The sequence below is a fragment of the Erythrolamprus reginae genome, chromosome 1 (genome assembly GCF_031021105.1).
Source record: "Erythrolamprus reginae isolate rEryReg1 chromosome 1, rEryReg1.hap1, whole genome shotgun sequence".
Taxonomy (NCBI): Eukaryota; Metazoa; Chordata; class Lepidosauria; order Squamata; family Dipsadidae; genus Erythrolamprus; species Erythrolamprus reginae.
Genome location: NC_091950.1, coordinates 213821542 through 213845503, shown reverse-complemented (window position 1 = coordinate 213845503; position 23962 = coordinate 213821542). Strand labels below are relative to the sequence as shown.

At 39.4% G+C, this 23962-nt stretch overlaps 1 protein-coding gene across 4 annotated transcripts in view; it reads left to right on the top strand.

Annotated features, from left to right (window-relative positions):
- MYO1B (myosin IB) overlaps positions 1 to 23962 on the top strand; it is a 157718-nt gene that overhangs the window by 50567 nt on the left and 83189 nt on the right. For all 4 annotated transcript variants that reach the window (XM_070732147.1, XM_070732146.1, XM_070732144.1 and 1 more), the window contains exon 4: positions 20539 to 20633. In XM_070732147.1, coding sequence (XP_070588248.1) covers positions 20539 to 20633 — 95 coding nt within the window. The remainder of the gene's footprint in view (positions 1 to 20538; positions 20634 to 23962) is intronic.

Genomic DNA, 23962 nt, shown 5'->3' with positions numbered 1-23962 from the left:
TAGGGCAGCGTTTCCCAACCGGTGTGCCGCGGCACACTAGTGTGCCGCGAGACATGGCCAGGTGTGCCACCAAGCTCCAGCTGGGCGGGGCGCTGCCGGTACTTCCGTCCTGGGGCTCCCGCTCGCAGCTGTCCCCCGGCTCCTGCTCGATGCCGCGGTTTTCGGCGCTCTCCTGCTGGGCCCCAAAGAAGGAAGGCAGGAAGAAGGAGAGCTCCATTCTTCGCGCCTTTTTCCCGCCTTCCTTCTTTGGGGCCCAGCAGGAGAGCGCCGAAAACCGCGGCATCGAGCAGGAGCCGGTTGACAGCTGCAAGCGGGAGCCCCAGGACGGAAGTACCGGCAGCGCCCCGCCCAGCTGGAGCTCCTCTGGCGTCGACGGCAAGTGTCCTTTGTGGCCCGGCGGGAGGGCACTGGCGATGGGAGCGGGGGGGGGTGGCCGCAGCGGCCGCAGGCAGTCGCGGGGAGATGGCGGCGGCGAGAGGGAGCACTCTCTCTCTCTCTCAGCTGACTGCAAGCAGGAGCCCTGACGGTGGCGGTTGGACGTGCTGCTAGACGTCATACATGCTGGCGCTGCGGGCCTGGCATATACGGTGTCCAGCAGCACGTCCAGCTGCCGCCGTCAGGGCTCCCGCTTGCAGTCAGCTGAGAGAGAGAGAAAGAAAGAAAGAAAGAGAGACAAATAAGAGAGGCAGAGAGAGAGAGAAAGAAAGAGAGACATAGCAAGAGAGGCAGAGAAAGAGAGACAGAGCAAGAAAGAGAGGCAGAGAAAGAGAGATAGAGAAAGAGAGAGAAAGAGAGACATAGCAAGAGAGGCAGAGCGAGAGAAAAAAAAAGAGAGACATAGCAAGAGAAAAAGAGAGACTTAGCAAGAGAGGCACAGAGAGAGAGAGAAAGAAAAAGAAAGAGAGACATAGCAAGAGAGACAGAGAGAGAGAAAGAAAGAGAGATAGCAAGAGAGGCAAAGAGAAAGAAAGAGACATATAGCAAGACAGTGAAAGAGAGAGAGAGAGCAAGAGAGAGAGAAAAAAGCAAGTAAGAGATAGCAAGAGAGACAGAGAGAGAGAGAGAGCAAGGGAGAGAGAAAGACATAGAGGAAGGGAAGGAGGAGAGAGAAAGAGAGCAAAAAAGAGAGGAAGAAAGAAAGAAAGAGGGATGGAGAGAGAGAAAGAAGGGAAGGAAGGAAAAGAGAGAAAGAGGGAGAAATAGAGCGAAAGGGAGGAAGAGAGATGGTTTTTTTGTCCAAACTTTTCTTTAGCCTGCCCCCCCGCCCCGCCCGCCCCCCTTTCAGTGTTCCCCAGGATTTTGAAAATATGAATAATGTGCCGCGGCTCAAAAAAGGTTGGGAAACACTGCCATAGGGGGTCCCAGGAGAGTGAGGAGTTTAGGGCACCAGGGGGTGAAAAGACCATTGATAGGAAGGGAGATAGGAAAGTAGGACAGTTGCAGTGCCCCTGAAACCAGAAAGTACAGCCTGCCAAATGCCAAAGTATGAGTGGGCTATAATTTTGAATTGTAAGCCCCTTAGTTCAGTGCCATTATAACTTTGAATGGTTGCTGAATGAATGATCATAAGTTGAGGTCTAGCTATAGCCTCTAGAAAAGGCTCAATACAAAAAAATTCCATGTATCAAGGATTCCACAACTTTGGAAAATCTGAGCAAAGTATTGTTGCTCTTCTGGCTTCATAGCAAAACCCAATACTGTACTTTTCTGGTTGGTTAGCAGCCCATAGTCACCAACAGTTGACTTATCTATGGCCAAAATAATGTTGGTTAAAACTTTTCCGTCTAGTTATTTATATGGGATTCAGCCTTTCCGTCAGTAACTAAGCAAGAACTTAAATCCTAAAAAAGTTTTGATAAAGATTATTCCACTAATTCAGCAGAAAATTGAATTCATCCAGTAGCTGGATGTTCCAAATGTTTCAAGGAAAAGTGTAATTTTATAGTGTTTGTATGATTGACAACCCCCATTATAGACAGAGTTTTTACAGTGCTTTGTTTTACAGACTTTAAACTGAATGTGTAAATAATTCTGATGAGCATAATCACACATTTTCTTTGGTTCACATTAAGGCAAATGTCAGGCAGTTAATAAGACTTGAAGAAACTCTTATTGTCTTAAGAAACAAACTATGAGTTGGTTCCACATTTTGTAAAGAAGAATTCTTTATTAATTTTTGAAATCTGGACCACATTCAAGTTAAACCTCTTTTACATTTGCATTCCCAAACTTAATTATCCCAAAGATATTGAGTTTCAACTCTCAAAATTTCTTAGTTGGCATAATAACCATGCTGATTGAAGATATGGGAATGGAAATCTAACACTTATGGAGGATACAAAGTTGAGGAAGGCTTTCAAAATCCATTTTCTAATACTTTCTGTGTCATAGATTTATAGACGAATTCAGTCCATTGTAGGATGTTAAAAATAAAAAAGGAGTCAACCCAAAACCCCAAAAGGTTAAAATATCTAGAAATAAACAGTACAGTACTTTATCTCTGTATTTATCATGTAAAGCAGGGGTCGGGAACCTATGGCTCGCGAGCCAGATATGGCTCTTTTGATGGCCGTATCTGGCTCGCAGACAGGGCTCCTACCTGTCTATGGCCCGGGCCCCGGCGCCCGCCAAAAACTCCCCAACCCCGAAGAGAGCCTGAATAATGGGGGGGCCGGGCCCGGCGCTTCTGCTGCTGAGCCCAGTCTTCTCCCGGTGGCTTTCGACTCCTCCCGCCGAGGAGCTGCAAGGCTGGCCTCGGCTCCCCTTCCCTAAACCCCCGCCAGCCCCCTCCTTCCCTTCCCGCCCTGCCCTCCTTCCCCGAGGCGTCCCTTGCCCATCATCCCCTGCCGGCCAATGGGGCAGCGGGACTGCTAGATGGGCAGCTCTTCCGGCGAGGGTGGGCCTCCGCCCGCACAGAAAGCATCCTCCCTCACACCCAGCGCCGGCCATGGGGGCTTCCGCCGCCGCCTTCCGCAAGGCCCCCAGAGGAGCCGCGTGGGTCTTCTCCTGGTGAGTGTAGGGGGGGGGAGCTTTGCAACCTGCAGCCGAGGCGTCCCGGGGACTTGCAGCAGGTGAGAATCGCCGCCGGAATTTCCAGCAAGACAAAAGAGAAAAAAAAGTTTCGCTTCGGAAGCAGCCGGGAGTCTGTGCTTTTGACAGCTCCCCCACCCCCCGCTTCGTTTAGGGGCGTGGAGGAAATGCCGCCCGGGTGACAGGGGAGCCGATGGTAATCGCCCTTTTGATAGCTGGAGCAATTAAAAAGGGGAGGAGCTCCGGGCCAGGGAGGGGAAGGTGAGGGGGGGGGTGCATGAAGGAATGCCTCCCTCCCTCCCTTCCTCCGGTATAAAAACCCAGGTGAGGCGTCGCGAGGGCTCCACGCGGGGTCTTCCGGCCCGGCCCACTCAGGAGCAAGAGAGGGACAGAGAGAAAGAAAGAGGGACAGAGAAAGAAAGAGAGGGACTGAGAGAAAGAGGGACAGAGAAAGAAAGAGAGGGACAGAGAGAAAGAAAGAGAGGGACAGAGTGAAAGAAAGAGGGACAGAGAGAAAGAAAGAGAGGGACAGAGAGAAAGAAAGAGAAGAGAGAGAAAGAAAGAGAAGAGAGAGAAAGAAAGAGAGGGGGAGAGAGGGAAAGATAGAGAGGGAGAGAGAAAGGAAGAAGAGAGATAGAAAGAGAGAGAGAGAAAGCAGGAGACAGAGGGAGAGAGAAAGAGGGAGAGATACAAAGAGTGAGTGAAAGAGAGAAGAGAGAGAAAGAAAGAGAGAAAGAAAGAGAAAGAGAGGACAGAGAAAGAGAGAGAGAGAATTAGAAAGACAGAAGGACAGAGAGAAAGGGAGAGAGAGAAAGAGGAAGAATAAATATTAAATATTGTATTTGTTCCCATTTTGTTTTTTACTTTAAATAAGGTATGTGCAGTGTGCATAGAGATTTGTAAAATAATAAAATAGATAATTGACATAACTTACAATGCGTTGTGTGACATGTCCAACATTCCATCTTCTTTCTTCTGCGAATGCCTCAAAGCTGGCATTCTCTCAACATCAGGTGGGAAGAATGCCAGCTTCCAGTCATGCGCAGGAAAAAGAAGAAGCCAGACTGCTGGACTGATGTCATGCATCGCAAGCTCACAATGTAAGTTATTTATTTAATTTTTTTACTGCTAATTACCATTGTTTCAGTCCAGTTGTGGCTTTATACAGCAGGGAGGAGCATTCCTTGCTGTACTAAGTGAACATTGGAGCGATTGATCTGTCAATGGCCCTTTAAACATATTGTACGGCTCTCGCGGAATTATATTTCAAAATATGTGGCGTTTACGGCTCTCTTAGCCAAAAAGGTTCCTGACCCCTGATGTAAAGGCAAACTGAAATCTTTTGCTAGCTCACTGATCATTCTTCTTCTCTTATGCTAATTAGCCCTAATGTCTATTACTTTTTGAGGTCTCTAACTGCAATTTAGTACAGCTGTCAATTCCTTTCACTGAAAATGTGCCATTTATATTGCCTTAAATCTTAATCCCCCCTTTCTTTTCAGAGGGGAAAGCATACAAATGGTATCCATCTGCCGCCATAAGTGCCCTTTGCCATAAATTAAAGAAACAGTAAGTGGAGTAGCAAGAAATCCATAGACCAGCTTTTTCTTGGTAAATCAGGAGGCTAGAGACTGCTCTTTCCCCCCATCCTTCTGTGATTGCACCTGCTCTTTGTAACAGCATCTTCTGGAGATCCATATGGATCCCGCCTTCAAATATACTTTTAAAATTCTGTCCCCCATCACCCCCAGGGTGTTTCAGGCGGATCTCTTTAGCTATAAATGATGTTAGATTATTTCTTCAGGCAATTGCTGTGTTCTGATATATAATATTTCTTTTTATATGTATGTATGTTGACAAGATTTTTTATATATATATATATACTGTATATACTGTGTATATATATATATATATATATATATATATATGTTTTCGTAGATTTTCACGGGTACAGGTATGACGGTCTTGGTATATTCGGGTTTCTTCCCGTGTAGGATTTGGAAATTTCTGGCGACGTTTCGATGAGGTCTCACTCATCATCTTCAGGCTGGTGTTTCTGTCCTTTTTCTCAGGCGAAGACTGCGAGACCTGAGCTGCATTCCTTCTATAAATACTGGTGGCTGGGTGTGGTTTGATGGCTCAGTAATTGCCTGCTGTGTAGAAACTTCCTGGACATCACGCCTAATCTACAACCATTAACTAACCAGCATACCTCAGCTACATCAACGACCCCAATTGTTACCCCTCTGACTCACCAGGAAGTTTCTACACAGCAGGCAATTACTGAGCCATCAAACCACACCCAGCCACCAGTATTTATAGAAGGAATGCAGCTCAGATCTCGCAGTCTTCGCCTGAGAAAAAGGACAGAAACACCAGCCTGAAGATGATGAGTGAGACCTCATCGAAACGTCGCCAGAAATTTCCAAATCCTACACGGGAAGAAACCCGAATATACCAAGACCGTCATATATATATATATATATATATATATATATATATATATATATATATATATATATATATATATATTTGTTTTCGTAAATTTTCACGGGTATATGTATGTAGATTGTTCTGAGTTCGGGTTTTGCCCTGTGTAATGTTTTGCATGTCTATGCGACGTTTCGGCGAAATCACATTCACCATCATCAGGCTGGAGTTCCAATCTTTGTGTTTTTGCAAATGAATATTAGCAACTGACATTTCTTCTTAGCATGTAGTGTGGGGGTGGAGATTTGCTTTGAATGTAGCAAATAGATTGGGTGACTATGCTTCAGTGATCTGATTGGTTGGTGTAATCATGGTTATTAGAAGGAATGGCATGAAGATTATGAAGTGTTTTCTTTAAGGCTGATTTCCAAATATAAAATTCTAAAATCATAATAATTAAAGGATTGACATATTGATTATAATGAAGTGTTTATTTTGTTTAAGGCTGGTTTCCAAATCTCTGGCAGGCGCGAGGTATCATCCCTTTTATTTAAACAAAAGGATCTCTTTTCAATTTCGATAGCTTCTAGAGAGATTCTTCTATATAAATTCTCTGTTTTGTGGAGTAATTTAGTTTTTTCAAAGTCAATTTCGTGCCCTGTTCTTTTAATGTGCTGGACAAGGGAGGAGGTCTTCTCTTGTTTTTTGACTGCATTCATATGTTCTGCTATGCGTTGGCTCACTCTTCGGTTAGTTTGTCCAATGTATGTGGCTGCACATGTTTTGCAAGGGATTTCATAGATTCCTTGGTATTCTAATTGGATTTTATCTTTGGGGCTCCTTAGGATATTAGATATTTTTTGGTTAGTGCAAAATGAGGTTTTGATGTTATGTTTTTGTAGAATTTTACTAATTTTATCCGTGGTGCCTTTGATGTAAGGAAGGATGGTGGTGCCATTGTCCTGTTCTTGATCTTGTTTTTTGGGGGGTGTCTCTTTATTGATTAGGTTTGTTATTGTTTTCTCTTTGAATCCATTAGAAATTAGTACATCTTTGAGTTTGTTCAATTCAGTTTTTAAGTGCTCATGGTCAGCTAAGCGTTTGGTTCTGGTGATGAGAGTTTTGGCCACTGAGGTGATTTGTGCGGGGTGGTGGTGTGAGTGTGCATTTAGATAACGGTTGGTATGGGTTTTCTTTTGGTAGATAGTATGTCCTAGGCTGCCATTGGGTTTTTTATAGACCAGTACATCTAGAAAGGGAAGTTGATCATTGATTTCTGTTTCCATAGTAAACTATTTTGGGGTGTAGGCTGTTGAGATGAGTGAGGAAATTGTCTAGTTTTTCTTTACCATGTGGCCAAATTACAAAGGTATCATCAACATATCTCAGCCAAAGTTTGGGTTTGTATTTGGCTTGCTCTAAAGCATTATTTTCGAAATATTCCATATAGAGGTTGGCTATGACAGGTGATAGAGGTGATCCCATGGGGGCTCCCTCTATTTGTTTATATCTTTGTTCATTATAGATGAAGTATGTATTGGTCAGGCAGTGGTTGGTAAGGTCTAGGATATATTTGGGGGGTTTGTGTTTGTCTTGGATAGCTGTCAAGGCTTCTGTAATAGGTATTTGTGTGAACAGGGACACGACATCGAAACTTACAAGTAGGTCATCGGGTTGTAGGTTTTGTTTTTTAATTATTTGTATAAAGTGGGATGAATTTTGAACATATGAGGTAATAGTTTCTGTATATGGTTGAAGGTATTTGGCTAAAAATTTGGCAAGGTTTTGTAGAGGGGAGCCTATAGAACTGACTATTGGCCTGAGAGGTATTCCTTCTTTGTGTATTTTTGGAAGGCCATAGAGTTTTGGACATATGGAAGATTTTTCTCTGGGGATGATTTTTTGCTGGATTTCTTCGCTGATGGGAGAGGCCTTGATTTTAGATTTGGTGGTTTTTTCTAGGTAGGTGGTAGGATCTGTGCTTAGGAGTTTGTAGGCCGGGTTTTGTAGTAGATTTGTCATTTTTTCCTTGTATTCTGCTGTGTTCATTACTATATTCTGCTGTGTTCATACTATAGTGGAGTTTCCTTTATCAGCTTTATCCTCCCTTGTCCAGCACATTAAAAGAACAGGGCACGAAATTGACTTTGAAAAAACTAAATTACTCCACAAAACAGAGAATTTATATAGAAGAATCTCCCTAGAAGCTATCGAAATTGAAAAGAGATCCTTTTGTTTAAATAAAAGGGATGATACCTCGCGCCTGCCAGAGATTTGGAAACCAGCCTTAAACAAAATAAACACTTCATTATAATCAATATGTCAATCCTTTAATTATTATGATTTTAGAATTTTATATTTGGAAATCAGCCTTAAAGAAAACACTTCATAATCTTCATGCCATTCCTTCTAATAACCATGATTACACCAACCAATCAGATCACTGAAGCATAGTCACCCAATCTATTTGCTACATTCAAAGCAAATCTCCACCCCCACACTACATGCTAAGAAGAAATGTCAGTTGCTAATATTCATTTGCAAAAACACAAAGATTGGAACTCCAGCCTGATGATGGTGAATGTGATTTCGCCGAAACGTCGCATAGACATGCAAAACATTACACAGGGCAAAACCCGAACTCAGAACAATCTACATATATATATATATATATATATATATATATATATATATATATATATATATATATATATATATATATATAAAAAAGCAAAGCTTTCATTGAATCTCTTTAGCAAAGCTGAAATGAGGCAATTATTGTTTTTACTTTTTGCTTGTGTATCAAAGAAGAGGTACTATATTTTCTTTCATATAAAGTATATGCACATATACAAAAATCCTTTTTTGAAGTGAAGCAACCAAGATAGGTTTTTTTGTGCCAAGATAGGTTTTTTCACTTCCAACTATTCAGGTTAGGTGATTCCTCAGAATTGGCTTACTATTCATGTTTGATACTTTGATCCATTTTTATTTTTATTTACTATGTTACCAAGCCAGTCATATGTCTGAGTAATTTAGAATGTGAAACACAATCACATTTAAAAAAATCTTTTATTCTATGAATGCTTTGGTTTAATTGGGAACACAACAGTTTGAAACATGTTATTGCTAATTAATGATAAGACCAGCTGAAAATGGGTATGGATGTCACACATCTGCAGGAAATGTGGTTGGAGAAGAACAAGTTGTAGAACATGGTTGTCAATCTCGCCACATCATATTGTTGTCATGTGATGTTTTGTGACGTTTTCCCCATTTGCGGAACTGGGGTGGGTATGGCCTGCATGTAACGCATCTGGACCGCAGGCTGCCAATTTGACACCCCTGATATAGAAGATAAGAATATGCTTCTTTTAAAATGCTGTGAATGCTCCAGCTGCTTTTCATTGTGGTTAAGAACTTGCTAACAAAGTTGATTCCAGTCTTAGATGGAGTCCTGGTCAGAGGTCACTCAGCATAAGTCTTGCCTTCAACCAGTTACCTTAAGAGCCTACAGTAGTCATAACAGAGGTGGGTTCCTCCCAGTTCGGACCAGTTCACCCAAACCGGTAGCGACTCGCTGGTGATGTCACAATAACCAGTTCGGTCGGTGCTGATCCATTGGTGCTGCCATCTTCTTTTTTTTTGGATGATTTAAAAAAAAAGTGAATTTTTCCTGGGGTTTCCGGCACTGAGCATGCATTGCCATCTTGTTTTTGGCATTTCCCCCCTATTTTTTGCTTGTTTTTTGCTTCTGTGCATGCTCTCCCTGCCTCGCCTTCGCCACTTGCATCCACAGAACTGCCTCTTTCTGCCTACACACAGATAAGCATTCGTGCTAGCCTACTCCCCCTCCTCACGGGGCCAGCATCTCCCGAAGGCTACAGGGATGGGGTGGAGGAGAGGGCAACCTTTGCATGATGGTTAGAAGCTTCCCACCCCCAGCTAGTGTCCCCCAAAGCACCCTCTCTGCCACCACTGCTTTCTTATTCGTTGTGGAGGATTGGACTTGGTGCAGTGGCCGGGCCATACGGATCCTTGCTGGGTTTGACCAGCAGCATCAGCATCAGCCCTGAGGCCCTTCGCTCCAAATCGGAGTGCACTGAGCCATCCAGGGCAGGCAGCAAGACCTCCAGAAAAACACATCCACTTTCAGGCTTTGGCTGCAAACCCTCAGCACAGTTGGATCCAGAGCAGAGCAAGCAAGGCTCTGGGTGCCCCCCCCCCCCCATGTTTTGGCACAAGCCTCTCCTTGCAATGGCTCAGAGCTTTTTGGCCAGGAAGATCATCGGAGGGAAAGGCAAGGTGACCACCGCCACTCTATGGCATCCTGACTTGGATATAGGGCCAGAGTTCAAAAAGTTCCAAAAATTTTTGCCTTGATTTTGTCTCAGGCCTCACCTTCCCAACAGCAGAAATGCCTTAAAATCTGGATTTTCTCTCGGTGAGGCGGTGGGTAGGAGGAGCGAGCGGAAGCCCAGGGAAGGAGCCAGTTCATTGTGAGAAACGAGGCTGCTCACCAGCAGGTGCAGGACTCTCTGTAGAGCCACATGGCTGAAGTGCTCCTAGCATTTTCTCTGCATCACAACTAGTAGAACTCAGAAAGCAGCATTTATTTATTTAACAAAGGAAGGAAGGGAGAGAAAGAAAGAAAGAGAAAGAAGAGAAAGGACGGAGGGAGGTAAAATCAGGAGGAGGGAAGGAAGGAGGGGGAAGGAAGGTAAAAGGGGGAAGGAAGGAAAGTAAAATCAGAGGAGGGGGAAGGAAGAAAAGTGAAAGGAATGAGAAGGAAGGTAAAATCGGGAAGGAAGGAAAATGAAAGGAGGGAAAGGAAGCCCAGTTACCTGACCCCAAAGCCACGCTCGCCCAGTCACCTGACCAGGAAGCCATGCCCCATCACAGGACCATCAAGCCCCACCCACAAAATAAGCCGCACCCACAGAACTAGTAGTAAAAATATTTAGAACCCATCCCTGTTATACCGTGTAAATCCAGTATAGACAATGACAAAATAGGGTTTATGAACTTATAAAAGCCACAAGCACTATGGGGGAAAAATTGCTATTGAAAAAGAATCTGAATGAGCAAGAGGCAAAGCAGTCTATGAGGAAATGTACCACATACTTCATAACAAATCAACAGATGCATTTACCGGTATTAATTTTATATTGTTGACTCATGGTTTTTCTGATTTTTTCAGTATATATTAAAATACCTCCAGGCACATTAAAGGTCATCACAAAGCCATTTTTAAGATAAATCTAATTATATATTAACGTTCTTAGGAGTTTGAGAATTATTTTTTAGCCTGCTAAGGGAAATGTAAGAAGTAAATGCAGATAAACAATTTCAGGTATGCAGCTGAACTTTGACAATACCTGTGGTCTGACTTTGTGGCTACTACTACCCTTTGTGCTTGTACAACCTGAGACATGTTCTATACAGAAATGGTGAACAGATTGAATTGCAAAACATGCATTAGGAGAGAAAATAGTCAGCAAAGTGATGGAGAAAGTTAATCTTCATTATGCTGGAAGATGGGCACCTCTCCTTCACTTTCAGAGAGGCAATAGAAGCTTATGAAAAGAGTGACTTTGCATAACAATTCTAAATTAGAAGTAATTATGTAGGATCCTTTTATGAAACACCTGTGCTCTGTGCTATGATGATTTGTATTTTTTATCCTTTAAAAAAAATTATACCTGTCCATAGTGCTGAGTCCATTTCAGCTTTTAACTTTGACTTTGTGGATATAGATCTTTAAACTTGCTTAACCCAGCCATGCTTATTTAAGGAGAAAAATCAGCATGTAAAACATGCTTTGGTGCAGTTTTATTTTACAAGTTTGTAATTGAGTTTTGAGCTAATCAATGTCAGTGTTACTCTCCTATTCTGTTTATAAGTTTATGAAGGTTTTTATTTTTAAAAGTTATATTTTGAATATATTTAAATTTAAATTTTTATTTAAATTCCGTTGTTTTTTAAATTCTTTTTCTGTCTCCTCATCTTTTAAAAAGGATGAAATCTCAATTTCTTCATTTTAAAAAAATACTGTTGACAAATAAGGAAATATTTCTAGACATTGAAGATTGTGATTGAAAATTACTAAATTCCCATTAAAAAAAAGATACCTTTTGTGCTAAATATGCACAAAATATAAATCTCTTTTTATGAATAGGAAAAAAGAGAAAATGAGTTACGACAGTTGAAATAAAAGGTCTTATTTTAATATTATAAGCATGTACATTAATTAATGTGGGATATGTAAAGAGATATGAGTCAATTAGGCTTAGAGACGCTGACAGTGTTCCAGATGGTGGGGGCATTGAACGCGAAAGTTGTGCCACATGCTGTGGATAAGCAGCCAGAACAGATCACACAATTGGTTGCTTAATGAAGAGTCTATAACGTGTGGTGGGGTGGAGTTGGGGAAAGGTTGTATTTGGAGACAGTCCTAGCCAAAAAAAAAAAAAGTCCACTGAAAGGCTAAAACAACTATCCTATTTTTTAATATACAGAATGTAAACTTCAGATTGAAAGAGGCACTGTAGTTTTGAAGTAAATTTTAGTTTACTTTAGTAAACTGAAAATTGTGTATGTGACAGACCCTTTTAAGCACAACTTTGGCAACGTATTTCAACTTCAGATTATAATCCTGTTTGTGAAAAATTATAACAGTTATCTGATTCCTTTCTTTGATCTGGCCAAATGGTGTACTTCATGAATTAGCAATGGGATTTATATTCAGGGAATATATTTTAAGTCCCCCAGTTAAAACTAATGGGCTGTTTAGACAATTGCTCTTTTCACATATTCAGAGCAGACACAAATTAAAGACACTTTTCCATATGAGTTATTACTCATTGCTTGGCTAATTCTTGGGCTCATTTCCCCTTCCTTTCTTAACTATTCTTTCTTGTTAGACGTTTCAGCAGAATACAGATACATTCACAAATAATGAATAAAACAAGAAAGCAGAAATGAGCCACGCAATTCCATAAACATTGCACTCAATTATAGTACTCATTAAGCTAACTGCAAGTGTCAAACTATAATTGTCCTAAAACCAGAAATCATTTGAGCCATTCTGCATTTGTGCATGAATGCTGTGACTAAAACAAAGCATATTATGAATTAGCATGTGGTATTAAGTCCATGGAAAAGGTAGCTATTTGATTGATGGCTATTTTACAATGTTAACATTAGGTTAGAACCATCTTGAAACATTATGACCTTATGCCTTTGAGTAATTGTTGACTGCCTGGAGTAATTCCTGCACTTTTCTTTACTATGGTTTGTCATTGTCTTCTTCCTAGAGCTGAGAGAAAATGACAGGCCCCAAATCACCCAGCTGGCCCTGAGGTGGGACTAGAATGCTGATTCTCAGTTTCTAATCTAGCACCTTGACTACTTATCCACTACTTTAACCAGTGTGTCTGGCTTCCTTGGATAGTTAGCTTTAAAGACAAATATTAAAATGTTAAAATACAATATTTTCTTTTTCTTTCCTAGATCTTATTCATTTTTGTAGAATAAAATTCAAAAACAGACAAAATGCTATATCTGAAGGTCATTTTAAAAGAAAGCTTTTCAATTAACTTAATCTGAATTAAACAAGACTGGACAACCATATTTTGCTGAATTTTTAAAATTTGAAATTATAATGAAGATAAGTAGTTAAAGAGATTAAATTTTAAAAACTGCATAACACAGGTTAATACTTTTTATGATGTTGGCTCAAAACTTTGTCCTATTAATTTCATTCCTTTCTGTACTATGGCAAGTAGAAATTATGAATAACTATTTTCTAGGAGTCACGTGGCTTTTGAAAAGAGAAATCAGGATGACAAGTAAAATAGAATATTTGAAACTTTAAAATAAAATTTTGCAAAGAAAATATGATTGTTCAATGTTGAGTAATTTAAATAACTCATACTATTGGAGTGGGTGGGTTTGATATGGCAAAAAGACCTGACAGGTTTGTCTTTTATGTGACAACTTTGCAACAAGCTGATTATTTCATTTTTTTTAAAATGCTGTGGGTAGTTTTGCTGAAATCTTAACAAAATTTGAAACACATGTTTGAATGTCTTAAATAAGAGGAATTCAAAATATTCAGTTGGTTTTATAATTATATAGTTGCTCACAAGACTGGCATGCTGTTGAGGTTTATTGCTATAAATGCTAACAATATGAAGGAGATTATATATTGATACAGTTGCCATAAGATCATAGGCCATCCCAACATGTCATTAACACTGGACATGTGACAGGCTTCACTCTGAATTTGATTACTTTTGAATTTTATTCACACATTCAGTGTTCATGTCTATAGGAGGAACTCATGTTAATACTACTTTAATGGTAAACCACATTGTATAGCAGTAGAAAGTGAAATTACTCTGGGAAGAAAAGGAACACTTCTTTGTTAAGTGAGAAACAAGCATTAATGTCAAAGTTGGAGATGAGAATAATCAGGTTAATGAGAAAATGGAAGGAGCATATAGATCTCTAGCATTTTAATAGTAAAGTGAGTATGAAGGATTGAAGTGGAGAATTTGTATGACAGGTGTGAGGAAGAAAACAGGCTGATCACAAGTAGAAGGAAGATATACTCTTGAGAAATATACTTTATTGAAGCATATTGAAGGAATGACTAAAATGAGAAGTTATCGAATGCAAATATTATCCATTCCAGGTCAGAGAACAATACACTATATATCTTTTTTTCACCTCCTGTTGTAATCCAGTAATTTGTTTAGTGTACTGTATATAAAATACCAAATGTATAAGATAACTATAAGGCCCTTTCTAACCTTATTAGAGCCATGATGATGCAGTGGTTAGAATGCAAGGAGTTCAATCTTGATTGGCCCAAGGGCAGCGGTGGGCTATGAGCCGGAACACTAAATTGTGCTCTCCGCTGCAGCTCGTAAGTGCTTGCAGGGGCCAGCGCGATTTTGCTTCCGCATCTGTGGAGCGACATGTGTGGAAACAAAGAAACCTCGCTGAAACACAGGCGCACCCGCGGCTCCGTGCACGATTTTGCTACCTCCACAGGTGCAGAAGCAAAATCGTGCTGGCCGTGCAAGCACCTATGAGCCACGGCGGTGAGCGCAATTTAGTGTTCTAGCTTGTAGTTCACCGCTGGTCAAGGGTGACTTATCTTTCCATCCTTTCAAGGTCAGTAAAATGAGGAGCCAGATTGTTATGGATAATATGCTGACTCTGTAAACTGCTTAGAGAAGGTGGTAAAGCACTGGGAAGCGGTATACAAGTCTAAGTGCTACTGCTATTATTCTGTGATTCAATTAACATGAGTGAAACAGTTTCCTTGGAACATTAAACAAATGACATCATTTAAAAGGCTCATGAAGCTACTTTGAACATTGCCTCTAGCTATCTATGCCTACGTTTAGGTGCACAGCTGCTTTATGTCATTATGGCATACTTAGTGAATGTATTATAAATGTGTGCAATTGAGGTTAGATTTCAAATCAGCAGAAATGGTCTGAAGGATGTAGTTGCTTTAATGCTTCAAGGAGCGGTGCATCATTCATAGTGACATCTGCTTCTGTCTGCTTTCTATCTGCTTCTCAATGGTTGAAAGTACAGATAATATTTTTGAGATTTATAATTTAATCCAAAGAGTTGCAAGAAATTAGGGGAAAGAGTCCTAAAAGCTTTGTGCATGCCTGCAAAATACTTTCTTGCATTGGAGTCTATTGTATTCTTTTGTTGTTGTTTTTTACTGCAATTTTTTGAGCTTCTTTAGATTAGAACTAAAATTTTCCTTTCCTTGGGAAATTGTTTTTTTAAGAGTAAAATGAATTACAACAGATACTGTTGAAATGTATTTGTGTAGTTGGCTCCATGAAGTAAAAACAAACTGAAAGGATTCCCCTCTATAACTGTTTTTAGATCACTCTTCAGGGGCTTTTTTGTATATGAGATGTCAATTCTCATTTGAGCGAATATTTATTATTTGGATTTCTCCGTAGACTCAGGGCGGCTTACAAAACAGAAATAAATACAAAATGGAACATGTAAGGTTAAAACTAGTCTAAATCTAACCCCCCCGAATTTATTTAAAAACAATCACCCACATTCATTCCATTACAACATACAGTATATGTTGCCGGAGCAGGATTTCATACATCTTTTGAAATTGAAAATACCATTTGACACTTTTTCATTATTGATACTTGCATTAATAAGAGTAGCTTTGGATTGTGTATGTCGGGTCTGCAACGTTAAACATTCAGAGCCATTTGGACCTGTTTCCAAATAGCGGCGGGAGCCAATAATTTAACAATTGGTGTGATTGAGTGACCATGGCCTTGGCCAACTCAATGTCATTCACTCCCACCCAGTCACATGACTCCCCAGCCACACCTGCCTATCCGGTCATTAGGACCGAGAACTAGTTGTTAAATTATTTACCCAGCCTGGCCTTGCCTTACCCTTACCCTCCCAGCCATTCTTGCCAGACAAAGGTGTTGTTCATCTCTCTTTCCCTGTATTTCGCTCTTTCTCTTTTTCTTTCTTTGTCTCTCTCTCTCTGACTTTCTCTCTCTTTCTCTTTCATTGTGCTGCGCAAAGGCTGGCTGAGGAGTGAGAACGAGCTGCAGCAGTTGCTTCCCCAAAGATAACCCTATTCAAGCAAGTGGCCGGCACATGGGGTAGGTGGGTTGACCGGCTGACGGGTGAGAATCTTTGGTACGGGAGCTCTGGTTTTCTCTGAGCCTGTTCCCCGGGTAGCCGTATGAGGTTTGGTGGAGCCATCCCTCTTTCCCCGCTGCCCTGAGCTTCTTTACTCCCCCAGAGGAGCTGTGCGACCGATGTTGATTGAAAAATATCCTCCAGATGGTGAAAGTTTCCCATGCAAAGTTTAAAGCCATGGCTGGGTGCTGCAGGCCCATCCCTCCTTCTGTCATGCTCCTCTTTCTACCTTGGAATTAATTCACATTCTTACGCCAACTCTGACATTATTTTAGAAAGTGATTACCCACACCAACTGGCATTCTGTGTTTTTCAACAGCATATAGAGATAGTAGACTGCACCTTGATTACCTTATGGAGCCTTTCACACAAGTATGGGATTGGGGAAGAAACCTGTAGAATCAAATTTTATTAGCTCAAATTCTAGTCCAGGATTCTTAAGAACAGGGCCTGATGAAGTGGTCCATTGTGTGAAGAAATATAATTATCCAACATAACTTGTAAATTTTCTCTTTTGAATTTTTTGCAATCTACCGCACGAATCCCAGCGACCGGGCCTTCTCCGGGTCCCATCGACTAAACAATGTCATCTGGTGGGACCCAGGGGAAGAGCCTTCTCTGGGACCAGCTGCCCCCAGAGATTAGGATTGCCCCCACCCTTCTTGCCTTTCAGAAACTCCTTAAAACCCACCTCTGCCGTCAGGCATGGGGGAATTGAAATATCTCCCCCTTGCCCATGTAGTTTCTGTGTGTGATTCGACTGTGTGCTTGTTTTTATATATTGGGGTTTCTTTTGGATTTTTTAACCTAAAACTGTAATTTAGATTGCTAAACATTAGATTTGTTACTAGGTATTGTTTTTTTACCATTGTTGTGAGCTGCCCCAGTCTACGGAGAGGGGCGGCATATAAATCCAATAAATCTAATCTAATCTAATGCTGAGCCATGTGTTTCATATGGATGAAGAAATCAAAACATTCCTATTAGAGATGTTTCAATGAAATAATAGTTCTATAACAACACTAAAGTGGCTAAAATGAAAATCAGATTTCAACCAAATGAATGCTTAAAATGGGATGAGACAATATTTAGATCACTCCAAGGCAGAGCCAATTTGGTCTAGTGCCAGGGTCCCCAAACCCATGCTGTGGCCCACTACCAGGCTGTATCCTAATCAGAACCAAACCGCAGCCAAAGACAGGCTGGTATGTGTGCAACCTCACTGATGCAAGCGATGCCGCAAAGACTTCTCTTGTGTGAGTGGAGCTATAAGTGCACCCATGCGCCAGCCCACCACTCACTCGACCCAGTTCCCTTCTCCTCCCCTCCCCCTGCTGGGCCACCAAGCCACAAACATTGTGGACTGCTGGTCTAGTGGTTAAGGCATCAGTTTAGAAAGCAAGAAACTCTTAGTTCAAGTTCCACCTTGGCCATGAATGCCAATTGGGTGATCTTGGTCTAGTCACTCTTTCTCAACTTGATTCATCTTACAAGGATGTTGTTGTGAAGAAAATAGGAGAAGGAAGGTGCATTGGATATGTTTGCTGCCTTACATTATTTGTAAAATTAATAAAGGTGAGTTACAAAACAAATAAATGCACAAACCTTAGATTTAAAAATTAAATAAAATTTATTTTTTGGAATAAATTCAGTTTGAAACTGTCAAAATGTATGGCAAAGTCTAGCCTCAGGTCTGCAGTGAACGGATGTGATTTGAGTATGGCAAAATTTATGGTGAAGTAAAATTACCACAGCGATAAGTTAAATTTATCACACGTTATTTCCACAAAACCCACAATGCTCTTCTTATAATAGTCTTATGGTAGTGATGTCAAAAAATGAAAAAAAGAGAGATAAAAACTCCTTCTAAATATTAGATATAAAGTGAAAGAGAGATTTGAGCTGATAATACTGTTCATCTGTTAAGTCACTGTCATTCTTTCCAGATAAAACTTTGATAAGATTTTTTTTTGCTCCACTAGGGTTTTGAACTAATTAAATGGCTTAATTTATGTTAATGGAATTGGTAAATGCAATTAAACTGAGTGGTTGCATACAGTACTCTGCAGGATGATAATCAGAATCTATAAATTATTTCAATGCAAGACTGTAGGGTTAGTCAAGTTGGGCTTGTCAAGGTGAAAATATACAGGTCTAAATGAACTAAATGTTGCTTCCACTCAGCCCAAGAATGATTATTGGTAAAGAAAGTTGGTCATAATTTGTATCCAAGGAGTTTCTCAAATAAACAATGCCATTGAAAAATACCAGTGGTTTTCGTTCGGATCACTATATACTGTAACACGCTGCTAACAGTAAAGAAAGATATAATTTCTTAACCATTAACTGTTTTACTTCCTTTAAATGTGGTTTTGATTTTTTTTATAAGATGAAATAGTTTGAACTTCAGTATTTATACTGACTTGCACTTTTATTGGCAATTTTAAATAATGCTACCGGTAAGTACAATTATTTTGGGGAGGGAGGGGGTCTATTTTTTAAATCTGGGATTTTATTATTTTTTTCTGTTTAGGCAATAGTCCTGGGATTTCTTGGTCATCAATAACTAATTAAATCCAATTTAACTCAGCCCTTTGTGCCAAAGACTGCTAAGAGTTCTTACCAAAAAGATATTCTTATTTCGTGATTATTAATACTGTATATATATATATTACCAGTAGAACTTTCCAAGATAAGTCATTCTGCATCCCACCCCATGTGGAACATTTCTGAATGTAAATGTAATTTTTGGAAATTTTTCTAGTTGAGGATGAGAGATGTTAACAGGTTGCTCTAGGTGTCATGAAATGGGTTCATTGTATTTCAAAGGATGAAAAATACATAAAGAATTTTTAAAATATAGTTTCTGACTATCTAGACTTAATTTTCAACTATAGTTTATGTATCTTATTTTGTTTAGATTATGATTTTACTCCCCCTGTTGTGATGTTTAAAATCATTCATTTATTTGAAGAATTTGTTGTTCAAATGTGAAGGTTTCATGCTTATGGATATAAAATATATATTGTAGGAGACCAGGCTGAGTACAAGTTAAATGTTTCCTCAGTTTGGAATTGCTCCGTTTCCACATAGATCTAAGTCCAACCCCCTGCGAATTTGCCTTGACCATTAGTAGATCAGATTTGTAGCACAAAATGAACTCTTAGTTCTTTAACTATATTCTGGATCTTGTTTCTCGTACCTGCCATATTTATTTAGAAAATTTATATTGCTGTCTACTTGCACATGACGACTCAAGGAGTCTTAACAATGATATAAAAATACCATATACGATAAAAGAAAGAAAAAAACCATAAAAAGAAAAATAATAAAATAACAAACCCCCACTCCGGTGACAACACACATTCATACTAGCCATTTAATGGGTTCCATCCCACTCTGTGTTTCTTTGGTCTGCTGACAGAACCAAGTCTTCAGGACCTTCCAAAAGAGTCTTAGAGTGGGGACCAGTCTCATTTCTGGTGTGTGTGATGTTCCAGATATGCAATTACTTTTATGTTATAATACTCTATAGTACTATAGAGTCTCAACATCCTAAGCGTGTTAGGCAATATTTCAGACAATGCAAGTAATCTCAGTACTGTATAGCACTGAAACACACTGATTAATATCTTACTGAAGTTAAGCAAGCAATGAATTTAAATAAATAAATGTTAGTACCGAATTCTATATGAGTTCTAGAACTGAAGCATGTATTATTGATGAGTTAAGTGAGCTCTAGGAATAGTGTTGATGACTCGCTACAGTTGCAGCTATAATATACTGTACTGTACAACATTAGTTCTTACTGCACAACATTTTAGCTTCAAAATTTGAGTTTGCGGAACTGTACTCCCATTTTTGGAGCTGATAATGAAAAATACTAATGGCTGACATATCACATCCTAGATGTGGTTGGTATGAATGGTGTTTGTGTATTTTTTTCTGTTGAATGAAAGATATGTATTTCAGGGAGAATATAAGTATGCTTCCTGATAGCTATCATTTTCTGTAAAAAGGTAATATGATGTGTTTAGTTTTTTCAGAGTGCTCTCCCGTGATCTTTTAAAATCATTTTAATATGAGCCAATAGCCAACTTCTCCATTGCATATATGAAGTAAATGAGTGACAGTTAAAGTACAAAAATTACAGTTTCATCTTCAGGTGTTTATGAGCAATCTGTAAGAAAAGAATACAGGCAGCTAGTAACATTCCTTTGCAACAGCCAAATGTTCCACTATAATTTGTACAGATTTATACTAACCTATCAACAAAAGTTGTTGAACATTTTGCTGTTTATTGAATAACAGTGGAGGTGACCTAAATATCTTAATATGTCGTATTTTATTCCATAGTTTTGCCCTGTCTGATGAAGCATATCGGTCCTTGAGAGATCAAGATAAAGACCAGTGCATACTTATAACTGGGGAGAGTGGAGCTGGAAAAACAGGTATATATCTATTATTAGATCATTTATCTGTTCTACAATATTATCATGTGTGCTCTTTTCTCAATCCAATCTTGTAAATCTGGGATTTCGACTAGCCATATTACGATAGCAGCTTCCAGAGTTCCACACTTCATTATTATTCAGCTCATAGGTCTCTTCACAAAAGGGAGTGGAGTCCTTTTTGTTCAGAAGACTTGGGGTCTACTGCTGATGGAGCGTAGATTGGAACTAGAAAGATGAAATACTGGCAGTAATGTGGGACATTAAGATTCATGGTGTAGGAAACATAAAAATGTTGAAACTGACAAAGGTGTGCAAATCTTGGATAGGATATGAAAAAAAGGCAAAAGAAGGTAGGCACAAGCGAGGCTGTATGCTAGAAGGATTCTAGGGAAAGATAGTGAAGTTCTTGGAATTCTATCTCTCCAGGTTTACTAGTCTTACAGTCAAAAAGAGTAAAGGAGGATGAACTGGGTACCTAAACTCTATGCAGATAGTCCTCGACTTACAACCACAATTGAGCCCAAAATTTCTGTTGTAAGACAGTTGTTAAGTGAGTTTTGCCCCATATATGACCTTTTTTTGGCCACAGTTTAATCTTTCTTGTCACGGTTGTTAAGTGAATCACTGCAATTAAGTTAGTAACACTAGTTAGAAACATAGAAACATAGAAGTCTGACGGCAGAAAAAGACCTCCTGGTCCATCTAGTCTTCCCTTATACTATTTTCTGTATTTTATCTTAGGATGGATATATGTTTATCCCAGGCATGTTTAAATTCAGTTACTGTGGATTTATCTACCACGTCTGCTGGAAGTTTGTTCCAAGGATCTACTACTCTTTCAGTAAAATAATATTTTCTCATGTTGCTTTTGATCTTTCCCCCAACTAACTTCAGATTGTGTCCCCTTGTTCTTGTGTTCACTTTCCTATTAAAAACACTTCCCTCCTGGACCTTATTTAACCCTTTAATATATTTAAATGTTTCGATCATGTCCCCCGTTTTCCTTCTGTCCTCCAGACTATACAGATTGAGTTCATGAAGTCTTTCCTGATACGTTTTATGCTTAAGACCTTCCACCATTCTTGTAGCCTGTCTTTGGACCCATTCAGTTTTGTCAATATCTTTTTGTAGGTGAGGTCTCCAGAACTGAACACAGTATTCCAAATGTGGTCTCACCAGCATTCTATATAGCGGGATCATAATCTCCCTCTTCCTGCTTGTTATACCTCTAGCTATGCAGCCAAGCATCCTACTTGCTTTCCCTACCGCCTGACTGCACTGTTCAACCATTTTGAGACTGTCAGAAATCACTACCCCTAAATCCTTTTCTTCTGAAGTATTTGCTAACACAGAACTGCCAATACAATACTCAGATTGAGGATTCCTTTTCCCCAAGTGCATTATTTTACATTTGGAATCATTAAACTGCAGTTTCCATTGCTTTGACCATTTATCTAGTAAAGCTAAATCATTTACCATATTACAGACGCCTCCAGGAATATCAACCCTATTGCACACTTTAGAGTCATCGGCAAATAGGCAAACCTTCCCTACCAAACCTTCCCCTATGTCACTCACAAACATATTAAAAAGAATAGGACCAAGAACAGACCCTTGTGGCACACCGCTTGTAACCTGACTCTGCTCAGAATACTCGCCGTTAACAATAACTCTCTGATGTCTACACTTCAGCCAGCTGCAAATCCATTGAACTATCCAGGGATTAAGTCCAATCTTCACTAATTTATCTATCAGCTCTTTATGTGGAACCGTATCAAAGGCTTTGCTGAAGTCCAGGTAGGCAATATCCACGGCACCACCTTAATCCAACACCTTTGTGACATAGTCAAAGAAATCAATGAGATTAGTCTGACATGATTTGCCTTCAGTAAAGCCATGCTGATTTGGGTCCAATAAGTTATTGTTTTTTAGGTGCTGATTTATCCTCTTTTTGAGTAGAGTCTCCATCATTTTAACTACCACTGATGTCAAGCTAACTGGCCTGTAGTTACCAGGTTGTTAAGTGAATCTGGCTTCCCCATTGACTTTTTTGTCAGAAAGTCACAAAAGGTGATCGTATGACATTGCAACCACCATAAATATGAGTCAGTTTGCAAAAGTCTGAATTTTGATCATGTGACCATGGGGGGGGGATACTGCATAAGTCAATAATCATCATAAGTCACTTTTTTCAGTGCCATTGTAACTTTGAACATTTACTAAACAAATTGTTGGAAGTCATAAGCTCTAACTGTTGTAAGTCAAGGACAACCTGTACTAATTTTTTGAATGTGCTCACTGGACCTGTTTTGCTGTGATACTGCTGCTCGTGTGTAGTGTGTTACGTCAGTGCAAAATGTTCCAGGAGTATGGTGCTCCATAAAGCAAAACCACATTTAAATGGCATAACATGCTCTTAATATTGTTAGGGCAAACAAAACAGAAAACAAAATTTAACATAATAATAATCTGTCCCTTAAAAAGACAAACTCCAATATGCAATATTTTTCCATTCCAAATACCAACAATTCCAAAGAAAATTGCCCCAAATAACATGTCCTATTTAAATAAACACTCCACATTGCAACTCTAAACAAATTCACATTTAGCAAATGTGAAATAATCTCAGTCCCCTAATATAAACAAAAGACTACAATGTAATATAACAAAGGGATAAGTTCTCTTTTAAATAAATCAAATTCACAAAACTTTATTATTGTAAGTATAAAGGCCGATAGGGTCTGTTTAAATGCTATCAAATTAGGATAAATAAAATAATTGGAAGGAGGAAGTTTAAACTCCATATTAAATGTAAGCAAATCCAATATGCTGCCTTTTACTAGTTTCTTTTACTAGTTCTTATGCTAACATCCCCCACCAAAAAATTCAGCAAAATGACAACATCTCCCATTTAAATATGCACTTTGTATTCCCTTTTCTTGTCTACAGAATAATTTATTAATTCACTCAGATAGTTGTGAATAATTTCTTCCATACAGCCTCTTTTGTAATTTTGTAAAACAAAAAGCAATCATTCCAATTCTTCTCTGGGACCATCACTTTTATTTCCTTTTTGATTATTGAAGGCTCATCCATCCTTTTAAATATTTGATGACAAATTCTTACTCAAAGTCTCATTCAGAGTGCTCTTGGGTAGATTTTGTTGCATATCTTTTTCTGTAATATCTTCTTCTGATAACAGACTGTTTCCAAGAAGACATAACATAAACATCAATTGATTTAAAAAGTGCTGTTCTTGATGCAGTTCCTCAAAGATATCTTTGAATTGTATTATAAATTACTTGTCTTGTTATGTCTCCAATATC